General features: G+C 41.6%; 2 protein-coding genes across 2 annotated transcripts; both read right to left on the bottom strand.

Moving 5' to 3' along the window:
- Positions 1–279: 279 nt before the first annotated feature.
- colq (collagen-like tail subunit (single strand of homotrimer) of asymmetric acetylcholinesterase) lies at positions 280–9,945 on the bottom strand. Its single transcript, XM_040118115.1, has 17 exons — positions 9,843–9,945; positions 9,170–9,279; positions 8,718–8,825; positions 7,850–7,894; positions 7,637–7,663; positions 6,664–6,735; positions 6,306–6,368; positions 6,177–6,203; positions 6,016–6,060; positions 5,875–5,910; positions 5,680–5,760; positions 5,234–5,330; positions 4,449–4,579; positions 2,775–2,894; positions 2,523–2,664; positions 2,314–2,416; positions 280–2,203 (listed from the first exon to the last, which is right to left on the bottom strand). The coding sequence occupies exons 1-17, from the start codon at positions 9,937–9,939 to the stop codon at positions 2,134–2,136; spliced, it is 1,374 nt and encodes a 457-aa protein (XP_039974049.1). The 5' UTR covers positions 9,940–9,945; the 3' UTR covers positions 280–2,133.
- A 1,461-nt stretch (positions 9,946–11,406) lies between these two features.
- Positions 11,407–18,074, bottom strand: hacl1 (2-hydroxyacyl-CoA lyase 1). Its single transcript, XM_040118909.1, has 17 exons — positions 17,888–18,074; positions 17,506–17,610; positions 17,357–17,397; positions 17,174–17,254; positions 16,969–17,041; positions 16,817–16,894; positions 16,576–16,670; positions 16,366–16,478; positions 16,090–16,225; positions 15,215–15,320; positions 14,883–14,966; positions 14,607–14,708; positions 14,303–14,457; positions 13,521–13,679; positions 13,325–13,432; positions 13,033–13,219; positions 11,407–11,756 (listed from the first exon to the last, which is right to left on the bottom strand). Exons 1-17 carry the CDS (start codon positions 17,936–17,938, stop codon positions 11,724–11,726), a joined length of 1,707 nt encoding a protein of 568 aa, XP_039974843.1. The 5' UTR covers positions 17,939–18,074; the 3' UTR covers positions 11,407–11,723.
- Positions 18,075–18,675: the final 601 nt, after the last annotated feature.

The following is an 18,675-nucleotide window of genomic DNA, read 5'->3' as shown; positions in this document are numbered from 1 at the left end:
GCACTTTGTAAGGAGCTGCTGACAGCATCTTTTTAACACTTGATAAGATATCAGCCTTTTTTTTTACAGTGTGAGCTCTGTTGAGGGAACATCAATGGCATCTCTATCACTGTCTGTTGGCTTTTTGCACAGCTCCCAATCACTGTCACCGCTTGCTCAAAGCAGACAGGAGGCAAACCTGCTGACAAACCCCTGAAAATTTGAAAATACATGTTTTAAGACCGAGTGAACGATTTAAATTCCCATTTTATTTTCTGTTCTTTTGAAAAAGCACTATCCCAGTCACAGTGATTAATATATTTCGTAAAGCCTCACAGTAGGTTACCACATGCATGTTATGTTTCAGCATTGTTGTGCATACACAGTACAGGATACAGCACAGCAGCACAGTCCACAGGCAAAACATTCAACATAGTTTCCAATTGGTATTTGAGCTTTGTGCATGGCACAATTCGTTACCATTATACAAGGTATGTCACGCATACAGTACGTAGCTACGCTTTGGCTAGAGCAAGACTGACATCTCTTAAGACACCTGCTATGCTGATGAATGCAATGATTTACAAAACAATGTTTGACAAAGTGGAAGCATCTCACAATCATTTAGCACGGTATCACAAGCATGCTGACACAATATAGTAACAGTCTTTATCTTTTGATTGCTTTTACACAAGAATCACTTTATTAACAACTGACTAAATCTAAGTTTGGCTGAGAAAAGGTCTCCCTTGGCACCACGACTCGTACAATAGCTTATGGAAAATGTCAGCTTATATCGGCAAAGTCATTTTTACCATTGGTGCCCAGCACACAGCAGACTACATCTACACTGTTTACTGTTGAGTTTCTCTGTTGCTGTATATACTGTAAGACAGAAAGACTGGATAAAGAGGTATTAGAGTAGATACAGTAATGACCATAGAACAGACTGGAATTGAAATTCCTCCCCTTTTAGCAGCTACAGACTATTTCAGCCTTTCCTGTGCAGTGAGAATATTAAGAACATAACAGTTTCAAGCCTTCACATACAGTATATTTCATTTCTCATCGAAGCACAGGGAAGGAACTCGATCGTAACTACAGGACTGCACATAAAGCTCTTGTCTGAGTTATCTGTGCACCTCAGTGTACAGTCACTGCCTTTCGATTTACAAAGAGAGTAGTCAAGGATGCCTGTGAAAGGTGCTGTGTGGAGCTACATATACCTGTTGGTTCCTGAGAATTTTTTGAATTTATTAAACCCTTTCCATGCTCTGGATGTCCCTGTCAAGTACAGTACCATCACAAGGATAATAATGTCCAGTCAGCCTCTGAGGTTTCCCAGGGGCTGAGAGAAGGGGGCAGCCTCCTGGTATAACAGTCTCACTGAAGTACTAAATGTGCATATTTCATGCATCTTGTATCTCCATCTCTAACCACACATACTGATCTTACTACATGCCTTTTTTTACCTTCATGTCTGAAATTGGTGATGTGATGTTGAGAGCACACAGTACGAACCTTGTTGTGGCAATAATAGATAAACTGATACATGACATGCTTGGATAGTGACAGCTACTGTCATGGTCTTAGTAACCCCAGCCTCATGCAAATGCTGTGCACTGTCCCCTCACACTGCAGTAGAATACCTGGGGCCATGGCTCTGGATGTCCTACTGCCTCTCCTTCTCAACAGTAACTGGGTCAAGATTAATATGACTCAGGCCCGGCTACTGCTCCTCTGCAACATCTCCAACTGGCACTTAATTAAGTCTCTGCATGGCTGTCACACAACTGTTGCATCCAGAGGCTGATTCTGGTCCAATCAGGCATGGCGAGGAGGCCAGTCTTAAGTCCTGCTTGTTAAGACAGATTGCAGTTGTCCTGTGCATTTCCTATGTGTGGGTAAAGGCTTTCGCCTCCCGTGACCGACTCTATAACTCCGGGGAGCTACGTGGCATCTCAGCAGCGATACAGAGGAGTTATATATATGTATGTTTTGTTTTTCTTTTGTCAAAGAATCATTGGCTTCCTCTTCGTTCAGAGTCTCTTGCTTGGAGCATTATTGTTCTTTTTTTTTTTGCATGAAAATATTCCTGTAATGTGTCAAGCAAACAACACACAGAGGAAAACGCCGCACTGCACAGCTTCTTCCTCAAGTGAAGTACTTGCAGTTTGTGGAGTCAATAACACAGTATGGTGTGCACTTAAGGTGACCATATGATCTGCAAATAAGAGGAGAAACACCCTTAGGTCAGTTTTATGTGTCGGCAAAACACTTGTCTTTTAATGCAGCAAAGACTTTTGTCCACAAATAGTTGCGTACTGTGCTTACCCTGGAAGATATGAATTGCATGTCTGATATCCAAAGTCTTTTCCATCACACTCCTCAGCCCCCTCATAGCGATATCCGTCTCCACAGTATGCATGTTTACACTCTGTGGTAAGGGGAGACAGCAGAGGTGGAGGGGTCATGTTATATGTGCACAGCAAAGTGCAACTAAGGAGCTATCATAGACCACCTAACATGGACACATGACTTACTGACGCAGCCGTCAGTGACAACTCTGTTTCTGTCATCACACTCCTCCCCATTGGAAATCTGCACTGTCCCGTCACCACAGTAACCTTCGTCGTCAGGTGCATTTTCCATGGACTGGAAAGGCATCAGCTGGAATGGAAAAGTCTTTTACAGAGTTTAAAAAACTTGGAAAAGAAGGTAAACACTGACTGTAAAGTCACCATGTGTAAAAAAGAAAAAAAGACAAAATTAGATTTTGCCGTATGCAGTGATACCTGGATTGGCAGCCAGCCATCAATGTCTTTAAAATAGAGAGATCTCTGGTCTTTGCGGAATGCAAGAGCATTATCGGTCTGAAGGTGTTCTAGTTCTTCCTCATTGCTTACAACAAATATCTGAATGAAAAGCAAAGTAAGAATTTTAACTGTCACGTTTTTCAATATATAGTGCATTTTGATACATCCCAGCTGGCAATATGTGTTTCAAAGCAATATCCGTCTCCCCACTAGGCACACTTTTGTTTTCTGATACTTTTGAACTTTACATATTTAACTCAAAAGTTACATTAACATTTAGTTGCATGATATCAGAAATTTTAAACACATTTTGATAGAAATACAGCCTTATAACTGAATTACAGTGGCATGAAAAAGTTTGGGCGCCTCTGGTCAAAATTTCTGCCACTGTGAATTTTTAAGTGAGTAAAACATGAGCTGATTTCCTAAAGGCATAAATGTAATGTTGAAGCATTTTTTTTCAACATTTAGGCAAAATCTATGTATTGTTTTTGTTTTGTACAAGGAAAGGAGCACTATACAAAAGGCTGGGCACCCCAAGAGATTTAAGCTTTCAGACAACGTTTACCAGGGTCCCAGACCTTCATTAGCTTGCTAGGGCTGTGGCTTGTTCACAGTCATCCTTAGGGAAGGCCAAGTGATGCAAATTTCAAAGCTTTATAAATACTTTGACTCCTCAAACCTTGTAACAACAATCAGCAGCCATGAGCTCCTCTAAGCACCTGCCTAGTACTCTGGAAATTAAAATAAGCAAAGCAGGAGAAGGCTATAAGAAGATAGCGTTTTCAGGTAATCGTTTCTTCAGTTCGTAATATAATTATGAAATAGCTGTTAACAGGAACGGTTTAGGTTGAGATGAGGTCTGGAGGACCAAGAAGTTTTTCTGAGAGAACTGCTCGTAGGATTGCTAGAAAGGCAAATCAAAACCCCTTGTTTGACTGCAAAAGACCGTCAGGAAGATTTAGCAGACTCTGGAGTGGTGGTGCACTGTTCTACTGTGCAGCGACACCTGCACAAATATGACCTTCACAGAAGAGTCTTCAGCAGAAAAGCTTTCCGCCGTCCTCACCACAAAACGCGGTGTGAGAAGTGTGCATAGGAACATTTAAACAAGCCTGATGCATTTTGGAAACAACATTTGGCTGGTAGAGGGAAGAATGGATTCGACAACAGGATAATGATCCTAAACACACCTCAAAATCCATAATGGACAACCACAAGAGGCACAAGCTGACGGTTTTGCCATGGCCCTCACAGTCCACCACCCTAAACATCATGGAAACCTGTAGATAGACGCCAAAAGTGCAGTGCATGAACGACGGCCCAAGAATCTCACAGAACTAGAAGCCTTTTGCAAGGAATAATAGGCGAAAATCCTCCAAACAAGAACTGAAAGACTCGCCAAAGGGGGTGTTACTTAGCACTGACCATGCAGGGTGCCAAAACGTTTGTTGCAGGCCCTTTTCTTTTTTTCTTATTTTGAAACTGTAAAAGATGGAAATAAAAAAGTAATCTTGTAAACCTCCTTTAACCTAATGCCTTTTGGAAATCAGGTCATCTTTTATTTGCTTAACTATTCACCGTAAAATGGACACCACAAAATACTGCACATAAACTCTTACATTTGACTGTAACAAGACTATTCATTCTCACCACTGGAACTTTGGGATAGTTTCCTCTGGAAGAATAATCATCAGATGGAGAACTGCCGAGTGAGCCGCAGCTGCACTTTCCAGGAGGCCCTGGTGGACCACGTGCGCCCTTTGCGCCAACCATGTAAAGACCTAAACATATGCAGAGAGAAAAGTCATTATCGTATACAAAGGCTCCAAAAATCAAGCACAGGCTAAATCTTTACTGCCAAGTAACAGAATGCTGCAGGCTCAATGACCTAAAGAGGAAGTGTTGCTTAGAGTACAGGCATACGGTAGCTGATGTAAATACCATAAGTCATTAAAGTAGTGTGTGAAAGTACATGTAGTATCTTTGATTCATCTATCAAGTGGCAAACACAATCAATTTAAATCATGCAGAAACCTGATGAGGATAACAAATGTCACTTTAATTATGTGGTGACATAATATTTTTAAAACTGTAGGAAGACTTGCCATCTGTGAATCCATTTTATCCACATGATGTCATGACGGGGGAATCTTGTTTCGCCTCAGTAGATTAGATTTCTCGGGTGCTAAATAAGACTACCGGTGTTACATCTTACACTGGTCTGGAGTGTGCTTCCTTTTCGCTGATAGGGGTGATTTCTTCTCCTCTCATTGGTAGCACAGCTTTTCACGCACTCTCAGAGAACAGAGAAAGTGGAGAGCCGCGTGCAAGGCAATCCCCTCAGAAAGGATGTGAGTTCATGCCCTGACTAAACATCCTTTCTGAATCCTTAGAAAAGGTTAGAAAAGTTGAGAGAAAAAGGTACAAGTTCTCACCTGTGGCAGTTGAACCGGGCGGACCAGGGTGGCCTTGAGGTCCCTGTGGGCCTGCAGGTCCCATAGGACCAACACTGCCTGGGTCACCTTTCCCTCCCTGAAACCACAAAGTGGTCAAATTTTAACTGTTTCTTTACAGAATGCTTCAGGCATCAAAAGATACAATTTCCCCTGCTCTGTCCACTCCCAAACCCTTGGACACTTGCTTACTGTGTCTCTCTTTCTCTCTCAGTATCTCTCCTATTTGCATTTCAAGTTTGCCTGCATTCTTGCTGTGCTTTCTCTATAAAATATAACTATTTTGCTTTCAAAAAAATATTTTTTTTTATGTTCAAAATGTCCCATCGCACACTAGAATTTAGGAACAAATACCGTATAACTCCATATACTGTGTTACTACTATAAAACAGTGAAACCAGTGTGTCACATGCCCACCAACACCTCACCTGCTTGCCCCTCTTCCCTGGTCGGCCGGTGGGTCCTCTGTTTCCTGAGATTCCAGGTTTTCCTTTTGGACCCATTTCGCCCTGCATGACAAATCACATTAACCCAACATTAGTTTGGTCAAATGTTTGGAGTAGTAATTCTGGGTAACAAATGAACTTCTCAACAACTTTGTCTTTCTTGAATGTGTTGCTCACTTTCTGTCCAAGCATTCCTGGGAAACCCATTGCACCCTGTGGATACAATACAGTACATGATAATATCATTATAGATTTTGGACAGTGTATATATATATACACGGCTACTGCTTTAACATTTCTCTGATACACTCTGCCCACCTTGTCGCCTTTTACTCCACTCTCACCACGATCACCTCGAGAACCCTGATGGATCAGAATACAGTGCGTTACAAAACATATACTTGAGGTGCAAAAGGAAATCTGTTCAATAAAATTCAATGTGTATGTACTAAATGAGATTTAATAAATTGGTCACATACCTTTTCACCTCTATACCCAGGTAAACCCTAAAGTAAAGATTAAAAATATAAAATATCCAAGCAGAAACAAAATAATGTAAAAGAGGAGATCAGCAAAGTGTCATCATGTAGGTCGTATGTAGTTCATACCCTTGGCCCAATTGGTCCTCTGGCTCCAGGCAAACCCATCAGCCCTGAGTCACCTTTGTCACCCTGACACAGAGGAAATTATTAGGAATAAGACTGATGTGATCTGCTTCATTTTTGGGACACATGTCCCAAATATTACCCCACCCCAAAGAACACATAATGAGTGCAGACTAGGTTTCAATCAAGCATCTATATGGAAAAAGGTTGCATGTTACATAACAGAGTATTTCATTGTGCAAATGGGTGCACAAATCAAAACCGCACTCTTCTACACTACCTCATATTGGCACTTACTGGTCTCAGGTCATGTCGTTATTTCATCTTATATCATCTACGTTATGAGGTCTGACTTACTCACTTTGGGCCCACTTGGTCCTGGCCATCCAGCTGGTCCCTGCTTCCCAGGAAGTCCAGGAGGACCCGTCCGACCCTAACAGAAGACTTCAATTTTAACACAGGATCTGAGACAAAGACAAATCTTATAAACGGCTAATAAAACAACTGCTGCCACAGCTGAAGAATCCGTTAGAAGTTGTTTATGAAATCAGGGTCACTTATGCCTGTTTGCTTTGACGGTAAAAAGAAAAAAAAAAAAAAGGAAATCTAATTGCTCCATAAGCTGACAGCCTGCTTGCTATAGTGTTTATCAGACACTGTTGCACATGTAGGGGGAGAATGACTTTAACGAGCCAAGTCACATTGCTCTCTTTAATTAAATGATGGGCTGTATATAGAACGGGAGTCCGTGCTTGTGGGAAATAAAATGATTTATGACTTGGCTGAAGCACTAAACTAAATTGCACCGCAGTGCTGCAAAGCTGCTCGGTCAGGCCACCAGCCAGTGAAGCTCTCCCGCTGTGCTGCTTTCATTGCTCAACCACAGCGACTGATCATTGATGAGGTCACTTCTCTTCTGCCTGCGGTGATCAAACCCTGTGCCCTGAGCTTTCGATAAAGCTGTGCAGGGTCATCCTCCCTTTCTAATAGCGAGGGGCGGCCATCTGACAAGAGAGGCATGATGCTGGATGTGTCTGAGGGGTCGATAGGGAGGCAATATGTTCCGCTTCTCTGAGAGGAGACCCACAGCATGTTAACTCCCTCTGCTATAAAAACAGCCCATATCAGCAGCTCTGTATCCCTCGCATCCTGCCAATGTGTCTGTTCTGTCTCCTGTCAAGGGTGTACTTGCTCACAATTTCTTGATGCACACAACCAGGCACAGGCTGTGCCTGTGAGTGAGTTACAGCTAGCAAGCAGGCGGAGGCACTGTATCTCATTTTTGAGTAAATCCACTTAGCCGAGAATATGGAGTGATTGATGGAGACTCTCACCTTTTGCCCAGGTCGTCCAATTTCTCCCTGACAACAGGATGTGGAGGAGGGGACAAGGAGAGCGGTCATTTAATACACTTCCAGTAACCATCCTTCAGTCATGTGCAACAGGTCAATTCAATTTTATCTTACAAAATAATGAGTAGCTTTTAAAATGTATAATGACAAATGTAAATGAGAGGAGACAGGAACACAGGGAAGTAAACTGCCTACCTTTTCTCCCCTAGGTCCTCCTATCCCAGGTAAACCAGGTGGACCCTGATGATCATAAAAAAACAATACATAAACAGCATATTCCCATAAATCCCAAAGATAGCCATCTGAATTAGTTTCATTGTCCTCAATATCCCATAACAAAGTCATGTCTGCTTCTGGAGGCCCACAGCTGCAGTTTCAATTAGCTAAAGGCTGAGTGGCCACTATTGATTTAAAAAGTGCCTTGTGGGTCTCTTTTGATATACTGAAATCCTGCTCCAGTCCAGCTGGTGCTGTAACAGCCTGAGATGGGCAACCACAGCAAAAGCTTTAACAATCATTTGGTAAATCTGCTTTTCAATTATGAAATGCTTGGCTGACAGTGGAGGAGGTTGGGTTTACAAGAACCTATTGAGCCAAAATGTCTTTATATCTTTCATCACCAGAGTACACAAACACATGGACACATGCTTGTGTTGGTGAGCCCTGGAATTTACGCGACACGGTATGCCTTTCCAGGCAGACGGCTCTTCTCAGATTCTGAGAATGATGTATGGCGCACTGGCAGGCAGTGGAAAAAAGCTATTTGTGTCTCAGCTAAATGTAGAGCGTTAATGGGCTGCTGTGTTGCATGGGCCAGAGAAATCCCCATCCCCTGCTCTGCAGGAACTCTCAAGTTGGAGAGGAGATAAGGGGTAACATGTTGCTGGAGTACTAAATCTTAACACCTTAAATCTATGCAGACCCCAAACATGAAACAGAGACAGTCTGTGATTTAGCCAAACTGACAGTGAACCCTATTCAAGTCAGACTGTGTGGGGTGTACTGGAATTGTGTCCCAGATCTACAGTACATTATTAATGCTTCGGAAGAGTCTGGATCCTACCTGAGGTCCAGGTGGACCGGCAGGCCCAGGGGTGCCTCGGACACAGACAGAACCTTTGTCTGCATTGCCTGGCTCAGGCTCAGCACCATTGTTTGAAATGCCTTCATTCTGTAAAATTAAAAATATACATAAGATCAGTGTGTTTGTTTTAAAAGGGTGGACAAATGCTAATTATAATTCTTGGACAATGGGAGTTTCACTGACTTTATAAAGTTTGTCATAGAACTTTACATCTGAACTCAGTACATCCTTATTATAAAACTTCGTAAGTCACAGCAAGGGCTTGTTAAGCCATATCTTCCTGCACTGCAAACATGTTCCATCATCTGAGCTCTTGAACGGTCTCATTCAGGGGTCAAAAGACAAGTAATAGTGGGGCAACCTGGATTTCACCCAAGGACATATGAACAGTCAGATATTCCACAATAGAAAGTCACATGACTTTGACTCACATGAGCGTGGCGGCGCCAAAGTGAAGGGGGTGGAGGAAACAGGGGGGGTGGAGGTGGACTCAGTAAACAGCATGGGTTGAATCTCTTCTGCTGTTCCTGGGATCTGAGAGCTGTGCAAGGTGTGCACGCAGTCAGTCACACGGGCAATGATGTCAAACAGTTCAACTGAATGTGAATCCTGACCTCTTCATCAAACTGGGAAGAGAAATGCTGACCTCGTGGCACATGGACATGCATGGGCAACTAAGGTACATATATTATGACACGACATGATGTCCCGTAGATACAGTAAAACCTGGACAAATCGTAGACGTTGGAAAATGCAGGGGCAGCATAAGTGACAGGGAAACAGGTGCAAACTATCAATTCATGACAGCCGTCCAGCAGAGTTCCTAAAGCTGGACACAGATATGAAGAGCCTGTGCCTCTGACTGAAGGACTGGAGCTGGTCTCGCTATTTATAGAGGCATTTCCAGTCTACCTCATGGGCGACAAGAAAATAAAAACAAGTGTATCTTACTAGCACAATGAGCTCAAAATGAATCCTGTAACTAGACATTTAGTGTCCATGCTTTCACAGCTCAACTGCCTGAACACCTGTGCATGAATAATACTGTATGTACAGTACACAGACAAACACCTACATGCAGGCACTGGATTAAAATGCTCTTACCTGCTGGGAATGAAATAAAACTGCCCAGAAAAGAAGACTGAGCCAGGCCATAACAGAACCACAGTGGAAGATATAATCCAAGTGTTAGAAGAGTCATGCTGCTCCAGATAGTTGCCTGACTTTATTTCTGAGCCACAGCAGCCCTCACACGCTGCCTTTCTCTCTCCCTCTCTCCTCACTGTCCTCTCCCTCTCTGCTCGCTCCGCACTGTCTCCTTTACGCCCTCAGAGGTACGCCGACCAATGCCCATTAAATCTTTCCTCCGCATCAGTGTGCGCTAAAATTACAGGAGACAGCCCGCCAGCTGCTTCGGGTGCCAATATTCGATCTCTACAACTGCAGGGGGTGCCTTTTGTTGTTTGTGCTCCTCTCACAGGGAGGCTTATCACAGACTGATCCACAGTGGACTTCTTTGCGAGAGATTCAAACATGATTCTGCATGAGGGTTTAAAAGTGCATCTGTGCGTAATGTGACAGCTATCTTAAGTGTATCAATCTTCCGCGTCTGTATAGATTCGTTCATCTTTTTTTAATGCAGTAGTCTGTGCATCCCACCATGCATTACAGCATCCATTTGGTCCTGGACAGATTGGTTTTATTGCCCAGTCTGTCCCACAAAATTAAGTGTCTGCACTTCCAAAGAGGCTCTTTGGGGGATGTGAAAGCTGTTCAAATAAAATAACAACAACAAACCCTGGAAATACAGACAACATTACTTCTCCAGAGCACTTCAATTGTAATGCTATGAGAATTCTATTTATGACAGACAACACAATCACAAATAAAAAAATAAAAAAAAGCATCATTTAGGTCAGCAAGAGACTAAGTAAGTCAGTCAACTTGATAGAAAATAATACAAAAATATCTATCTGATAAAATTGATTGAACACTGTGCACTCATTTTTGCTAAGATTTCACTTCATTTAAATAAAATGTATGTTGGTATTGCACAAGATTGTCACTGCCGCTACAAATCTTTCATCCATTTGCTTAAAGACATCCCTGACAAGGTGTGAAATTAAAGGAGGGTGTAGTAAATGTATGTAAATGTGTATGCAAAGTTATAAATCTGTAAAAAAAAAAAAAAAAAAAAAAAAAAAGGATTATAAGCACCAAGTGGACCCTAAAATGTTTTCACTTTCCCAGCATTTGCATTTGTATTTGCACTGGATCCTTTCAGTCAACAAGTTTAATAAGCCATATACAGTGTTTTCAATCACTACCTACTAGATGTATTATGAAGGAGGAGAGCTGAAATGATTATTAGATTGATATATAAATTGACTGAAGGAAAATGTTTCAACTGTTGACAACTATTTTGATAATTGATTAATCGTTTCAATTATTTTTCAAGCAAAAATGCAAAATAGTCTGTTGTTCTAGGATCTCAGATATGAGGATTTTCTGCTATTTGTCTTTTTTACAAATTGTAAACTGAAGATTTTTAGGATTGTTCTTCGGACATGACATTTTATCGAGACAATAATCATCAGAGTAACTAATAGTTGCAGCCCTATGTAGGAGACAAAATTACTGATTTGAAATAAAGAAGTAAAGTTCATTGTATAATGTGTAAAAAATGTTTTATTGTGGTAGTAAATTTTAACACTGCTGTACAGTAAGAATCAATAAAAATTTTCAAGTTATATTTATGGAAACAATGAAGACCAAAAATTTAATGGGATCTTCCCTGGTTCAAGCCTCATCCCTCCACCCAGTTTGGTGCAAATCAGTTCAGTACTTTTTGTGTAATCCCGCTGACACATAAACAAACAAACAAACAAACAGACACGGGAGAAAACATAACCTCCTTGGCGGAGGAAAACTGTCACTGCTTTGCTGATGTTCTGGACGAAGGAGGCGGCAGACCTCTCTTCAAGTCTATAAGTTGGAGCGTGTGAGCCAAGGAAACTCCTGCAAATACAGACAACACATATATTAGACTTCCGTAGATGATACAGCCATTATACTGTAGGGACCCTTGTGGACTAAATGGACGCTGAAATCCATTTAATCTCTAGAAATTCAGAAATTTAGTCGCGTGGGAACAAAGAATAGTTTGTCCTCTACAATTACCTAAGACTCAGCTTTAACCCTGACAAAAATGAATAACAGTCAGGAGACAAACAATGACAGCAGCACACCTCAAATAAGGGGACAAGTCTTTCTGCTGGCCACAGAGTGCACAACCACGGAGTTCAGCACCATGCATACAGTCCTCAATGCAACCTTAACCTTAAAACATGTCTGCGACGGGTTGCGTGGATACATTCAACATAAACACAGAGGGCCATGCTTTCTAATTATGGGGATCCTGAAATAGAAAGGTCACGTTTGTGTGAGGTGGAAGGATTGTGAGCGGAATACAACCGTTCTACGGTGCACCTGGAGTGTATGGATTACTGTTCAGCAAGTCACATAGACGAGAGAGTAGTAAACACCAAGTTTTTTGTTGCTATGTGCTAATCATGAACCAAAACGCTGCTGCTTTTAATCACTCTTTGCTTTACAGCTGTGACCGTCAACGTCATTCAAGTCATGGTATATATTCTGTCTGTTTTACTTCAAAGGTAAAATGAAACAGGGCCTGAAATCAAATGTCCAACCTACTGTCACATGTCTAAAGTGCTCATTATCATCACCTCAAGTCTGCAAGAGCCCTGGGTCGCAAGGCGATAAAATGTGGATTGAGACAAGAGTTAAGATCTCAGTTGTTATAACCAGTGCCAAGTTCTTGACCCTATAATCCCGACTCTGAAGTTAAAGATGTCTGGGAATTCCTGAAAAACAGGAAACCCTCAACATTTGTCTCGTGGAGGTGCCATCTCTTAACTGACCTAATAAACACGTCTAATTTCACTTTTGCCAGTTAAAGTCCCAGCCACCTCGATGGGGGCAATGACAATGTTGGCGAACACCTGGTGGAGTGATAATAAAACAGCGTTTTAAGCAGCTGAAAAGTGGCATTGCAGCATCAGTTACATCCTCAACCACCAGGGGGCGTGGCATTTCCACAGGATAGATGCTAAGGATTTCCTGCCTGTCACCACAGCCGAAGAGGCCATTCAGATGAACAAAGTGAATCCAACTTCACAACAAAAATCCAGGGGATTCTTTCATTTTCAACCTGTGCTACTCAGAATAACTGAGATGACTAAACACGCACATATTCCCCAAAGGTGAGAGTTACCTGCTGTTTTCTGTCAGAGGAAGGGTCGATAAGCACGTTGAGGAGACTCGGTCTCTCCCAGTCAGTCAAGCTAAGCTGTAAGGCACTGCGCAGCTCCTCCACCGTCCTCACCAGGAAGCCTTGACCTCCAAACGCTGCCATAATTTCATCATAGCGTGCCTCAGGAAGGAGGGTCACAGGTGGGGCCCTGACAAGCAACATGATAACGTAAGATACCTTTCATTACATCAGAGCTTGTTACATGGAGGAAACCATCATTGTGAATGTACTGTATTATGAACACTTAACTCACACAGAGGTCAGATCTCCCATTTTTGCCATTTCTTTCCAAGTCTCAGGATCAACTCCGCTGTATATACCATTATTATTGACCACAATAATGACCACAGGTAGGTTATACCTATTAAAAAACAAGAAGATTGTGGAATCAAGTTGTACAAGGACATTGAACCAACTATACTGTGTAGAAAGGTTGGAAACAAACCTACCTGCATATGGTTTCAACCTCCATGCCAGAAAACCCAAAGGCACTGTCTCCCTCCACACAGACAATCCTTCTGCCTTTACTCTCACTCCTCTCCACGGCGGCTGCGGCTATCGCAAACCCAAGACCTACTCCCATTGTTCCAAAGGTGCCAGCATCCAACCTGCACATCATCAGGATTAACTAACCACAGGCTAAAAAAAAAAAAGATATATATAGCCAAATACCACTCTAAGATGGTAAAAGACCTGTCAACAGTGGCTATATTTAAATTGTTTTAGTGGGAAAATGTACATTTTCTGTGTTTTGAATGAACTGCTTATAAAAAGGTACATAGAAGTGCTACTGATCATGTCAGAATGGTGGCGGGTACCTGAAGATTTGTTCCTATGTAAAATGTACACAGAAAGGGCTATAAATAATAATATAATAATAATAAGAATAATAATAATACTGTATCTGCCTGATATAGCCAAATTCAAGAGAAGGTTTGGAGGGACTTGAACATATACAAAATAAGCCCTTTACATTTGCAGGGTGTTGGAATGTGGTAATTTGGACCTTAAAAAGGGACACTCCTTGATTTGTTACTCCAGCCCCCTACATTATCATTGTGTGAGGCCTCTGCTATTTTAAACTCCTTTCTGATGACCCCCCCCTATGGAATATGCATTTTTGTGTACAGTTGTGTTTCAAAAAAAAAAAAAACACTGAGTAAACTGGGTAGAACGCTTAAGACAACTGAGAAGTGGGTCTTTAACCTCTGCTTCAATGAGCCTGCCTTGCCTGTGTCGAGGTAGGTAGTTGTTCAACATAGTGCGTCCTATGTCCATGGTGTTAGCCCCCTCGCTGACAATGATGCAGTCATGTGGCAGCAGCTGGGAGACGTGGTGAAACACTGTGTAGTAGTTCATGGGCAATGTTGACTGCAGAGCCAGAGACTATGGAGAGACAAAGGGCAAAAAGCTTGTGAAATTGCATGATTAATAGCAGTACAATACATTACATCTAAATGAAGTACATGGAATACATAATTCTTTTAAAGTAATGTCATCAGTTTTTCCTAGGTGAGTCTATACCCTAAGCCCACCTTTGATATTTTTGCATTAGCAGCAATTTTGTCCCTCAGTGTGCTCCACCACTCTGTATCAGAGGGATATTTCCAGCCATCTTTGTGTACACACGTCAGGAGCTGTAGGGGGGGGGGCACCAAAAAAACAAAAACAAAAAACAATTCATCAAAAACATTTCTTTTTTCTTACAGAATATTTTAAAGCACATTGGGATCTTAGGACAAAGACCACAAAGTGAGAGATGCATCAGAGATGTGAGAGTTTGTTTGCCGACTGAGTTGCAGTTAATGTACCTGAGTGACAATAGCGTTGATGTCTCCCAGGAGAGCAGCAGCCGGCCTCACATTGTTCCCCATCTCCTCAGCACAAAGGTCAACCTGCATACAGAGCACAATTGTTTTGTGTTATAATAGCACAACATTTGCAGCAACAGTGAACACAAAGTATGGGAGATTGTGACAATATTTAAATATTTGCACCAATCCTGAAATTGGTGATTAAATACACCATTAGCTCTCTAGCACTGATATATCCTAAAATTATTTTTGAAGATCTCAAAGTAAACACTGAGTTTACAAAAAAAAAAAAAAAAAAAAAAAAGACATCTGACTTGCTCCACACATACCTGGATGACTCTGACATCAGGGTCAAATCTAGGTGGCAGACCAAAATGCAGAATCCAGTTGAGCCTGGCCCCAAGCAGAAGCACAACATCGGCCTGAAGAAGAGCTCTTGAAACAGAAACAGTGGAGGAAGTGGGGCACCATTGGGGTCAAGATGGAATGAGACAATCAAAAACCAACTGAATACCATGTATGATAATCTTATACGAACCTTTACTCAATATATAAATTTGGTGTATGTGGTGAATAAACAGTATAATATAACACTTTATATCTCATAAAACTAACTAATGGATTTATATTTTCACATTGATTTCTTTCTTCTAAGGCCATTAGAGGAAGCAACTCTTACTCTCTGTCTCTCAACACCGACAAAGTGTTGTAGCAGCAATTTAAAAGGTGACACATGACACAGATGCAATGCTCCTGGACTTATTTCACTGCAAAGGACATGCTACCATTGTTTGTGGAGAAACCTGGCTTTTCTAAAAGTATACTTTGTAGGTTTTTGTAGATTTTAGAGTATTTATATAGAAGTACTTGCCATGTAACTCTACACACTTTCATCTGTTTATCTGGGGGGGTGCTACTCCAGTTTTTGAAAACACTTAGCTCTTGCTTATTTTGACTTTGAATGTGCTTATTGTAAGTCACTTTGGACAAGAGTGACTGCCAAATTAACGTAATGTAATATGGATAATTTAATTAAGTAAGTAATCCAAAGAGATGTCTTTTGATATATATTTGTTCATACAGTAAGTATTTTTCATCTATTCTAACATTAAAGATAAAACTGTATTTATTTCATACTTTTCGGCTGAGGTAATAATGTAATTTTTTTATTCCTGCATATTCTTAAATTTAAAGAGTGGCTCACCTTGAGCGGGCAGCAGCCACACAGTTGGGGTGATCATCAGGCAGCACTCCTTTCCCCATGGGGGTGGGCAGGAACGGCAAACCGCTCGTTTCCACAAACTCCCGAAGAGCAATTTCTGCTCGACCATAGGCTGCTCCTGTTGGGCATATCAATACTCATATCATCTTGACTTATGTAATGATACTCTGATTCACAAGTAACAGAGGAAAGTCTGGGTGTCGGGCTAATTCAGTGGGATAATTCCAAGAGATAGAGCAAATGTTTCTTTTGATGTACCTTTGCCAACGATGACTAGGGGTCTTTTAGCTGCTTTCAGCACAGAAATGGCCTCAGTGATGGCACCGTGGTCAGCCAAGCTCACTGGTGGAGGTGGACAACAGGACACAACTCTGCAGGAGAACACTTCTCTCAATGTCTTTACACCTGTAACCACATAAGTAATACTACACAGAAGTCTATCTATAAAAACTGTAAATGACAGCAAACCTGACTTTGCTCCTGTCCACTTTAGCATTGACCATGTCCCCTGCAATGTCCACGTAACAAGCCCCTGGACGCCCATACATGCTTGTGCGAACTGCCTACAGGCAACCACACAATCAGACTTTAAATCGCTTTTTTAAATATCATCAAACTGCACATAATGTCTGATTTAGTATGTTAGGTGCATCACTGAGACGTATTAAAGGAAAAGGACAGACAGTGTAACATCAGATTGAGATGTTACCTTCTCTATAACTAAGGGGATGGCTTCCAGACTGCTGGGCCTGGCAGAGAACTTGCTATAAAGGCGACATGCTTCCACCTATGGCAAATGGAAAACAGTGTCAATTCAATGAGGCGTCAACAGGCAAAAATCCACATGAAGGCATGCTTTACCTGAGGAAACTCCTGAAAGGCCCCTGCTGTCTCCTGGTTTCGATCTGAGGACCCTCCAATAACAACCACAGGCCTGTGCGCAGGCAACATACACTTTTTTAACCATATGGGTAGGGTCCACAGATGCTATGGTTAAAATTATATCAATTGTAAAAAAAAATAAATAAATAAACAAATCAACATCAGTTTGTTTATGGAGTCATACCAGCAGTTCATGTTAGCATTGGCCATTCCACCCAGAGCATGAATGAGTCCAGGTCCAGACACCACCAGGCAGGCACCTGGTCTGGATACAGATAACCACGGGAGACAGCAACATTTAAGATACAAACTGATATAGGTCCTGCCAGCTGCTCTTATTGTTCTGTTCAGTAGGTCAGTGTCTTACCTCCCTGTAAGGAATCCAATGGCAGAGGCTGCATAGCATGCCTGTTGTGTGACATTTCAATACAGTGAAAACAATGCATTACAACTGTTGGCATACAGCAGTGTAGAAGAATAATAAGGGTTTTTTGTTTGTTGTTGTTTTTTTTATACCGCTTGTTCGTTTCGCATTCCCACGTATTTGATTCCTGCAGCCTGAGCAGCCATGGCCACTTCAATGACAGGAACTCCAACTATCCCAAACATGTACTCCACGCTCTGCAAGGGAGAGGAAACGTGATTCTAAACAAACCAAACACTGAAGTATACGAGTTTTAGGAAGAGCTGCGATTGCTAATAGAAATAAAGTGCATTTTACAATACTCAACGTTTATTAAACTCGACAGCGCGGGACATGAACTTTGACACAGTTTTTGGAACCTCTGCTTTACGTTACATTTTTTCAATACAGACGCAGCTGGTGGGTTAACTTGTACGTAAGACACTTCATAAAATCTTTGCAGTGTTCATGTTTTTGTTTTTTTAACGGTCTTACCTGAGCCTTCAGAGACTCGGCAATCAGCTGAGCTCCTGTCACTTCGTCCATGGCTCTCCAGAGACACTACTCTGCGCCTGTCGAGCGACAAGTGAGGACAAACTGTCGGAAATTGTGCATTAACAAGTCACTGGTTGTTGTTTGTTACCGTCCTCTTTCTGCCCCCCTGAAAACGCCCCCCCATTCTATCGCTTCCGGCTTGCTAGCCAATCACGGGAGCCACTGCGTGCGACCTCACACAACGAGCATTCCACGTCATCTCGCAGGTTGACAGACAGTACTACTGCCATAGCAACTGTGTGAGTAAGTTTCTCCGAATCCAAGGTGAACTTTTCAAATGTCCCATTTTGTGCGACAAGTTAAACCAAACCCAAGAATATTCAATTTACTTTCATAGAAGACTAAGAAAGCAACTGAATATTTACAATTTAGGAGCTGGATGTGTGAATGTGATTTGTCAGTGACAATTATCAAAATCGTTTAGATGCATTTTCTGTAGTGGACTAATCCATTTATTGACTAAGTGTTTCTGCTTCAGATTAAGTTTATAATAATAAATTGTATTATTAAATGTTTGAAATAGTTAATTAACAAAAATAATAATTAACAAAAATAAAGATTACATATTAATGACATGTTTAGAGAGATTAACGCTATGTTTTAAATAGCCCTAAATCTTTACAGTGTTTAAATCATTGCTGTTGTGGAAGAAGGTTGATCAGGGCATGGGTTATTATGGGTTCTACAACATGAAGAACAGTAACTCAGAGGATTTCAGTGGATGGTGT

The sequence above is a fragment of the Xiphias gladius genome, chromosome 22, assembly GCF_016859285.1.
Source record: "Xiphias gladius isolate SHS-SW01 ecotype Sanya breed wild chromosome 22, ASM1685928v1, whole genome shotgun sequence".
Taxonomy (NCBI): Eukaryota; Metazoa; Chordata; class Actinopteri; order Istiophoriformes; family Xiphiidae; genus Xiphias; species Xiphias gladius.
This window is presented reverse-complemented; position numbering and strand designations above follow the sequence as displayed.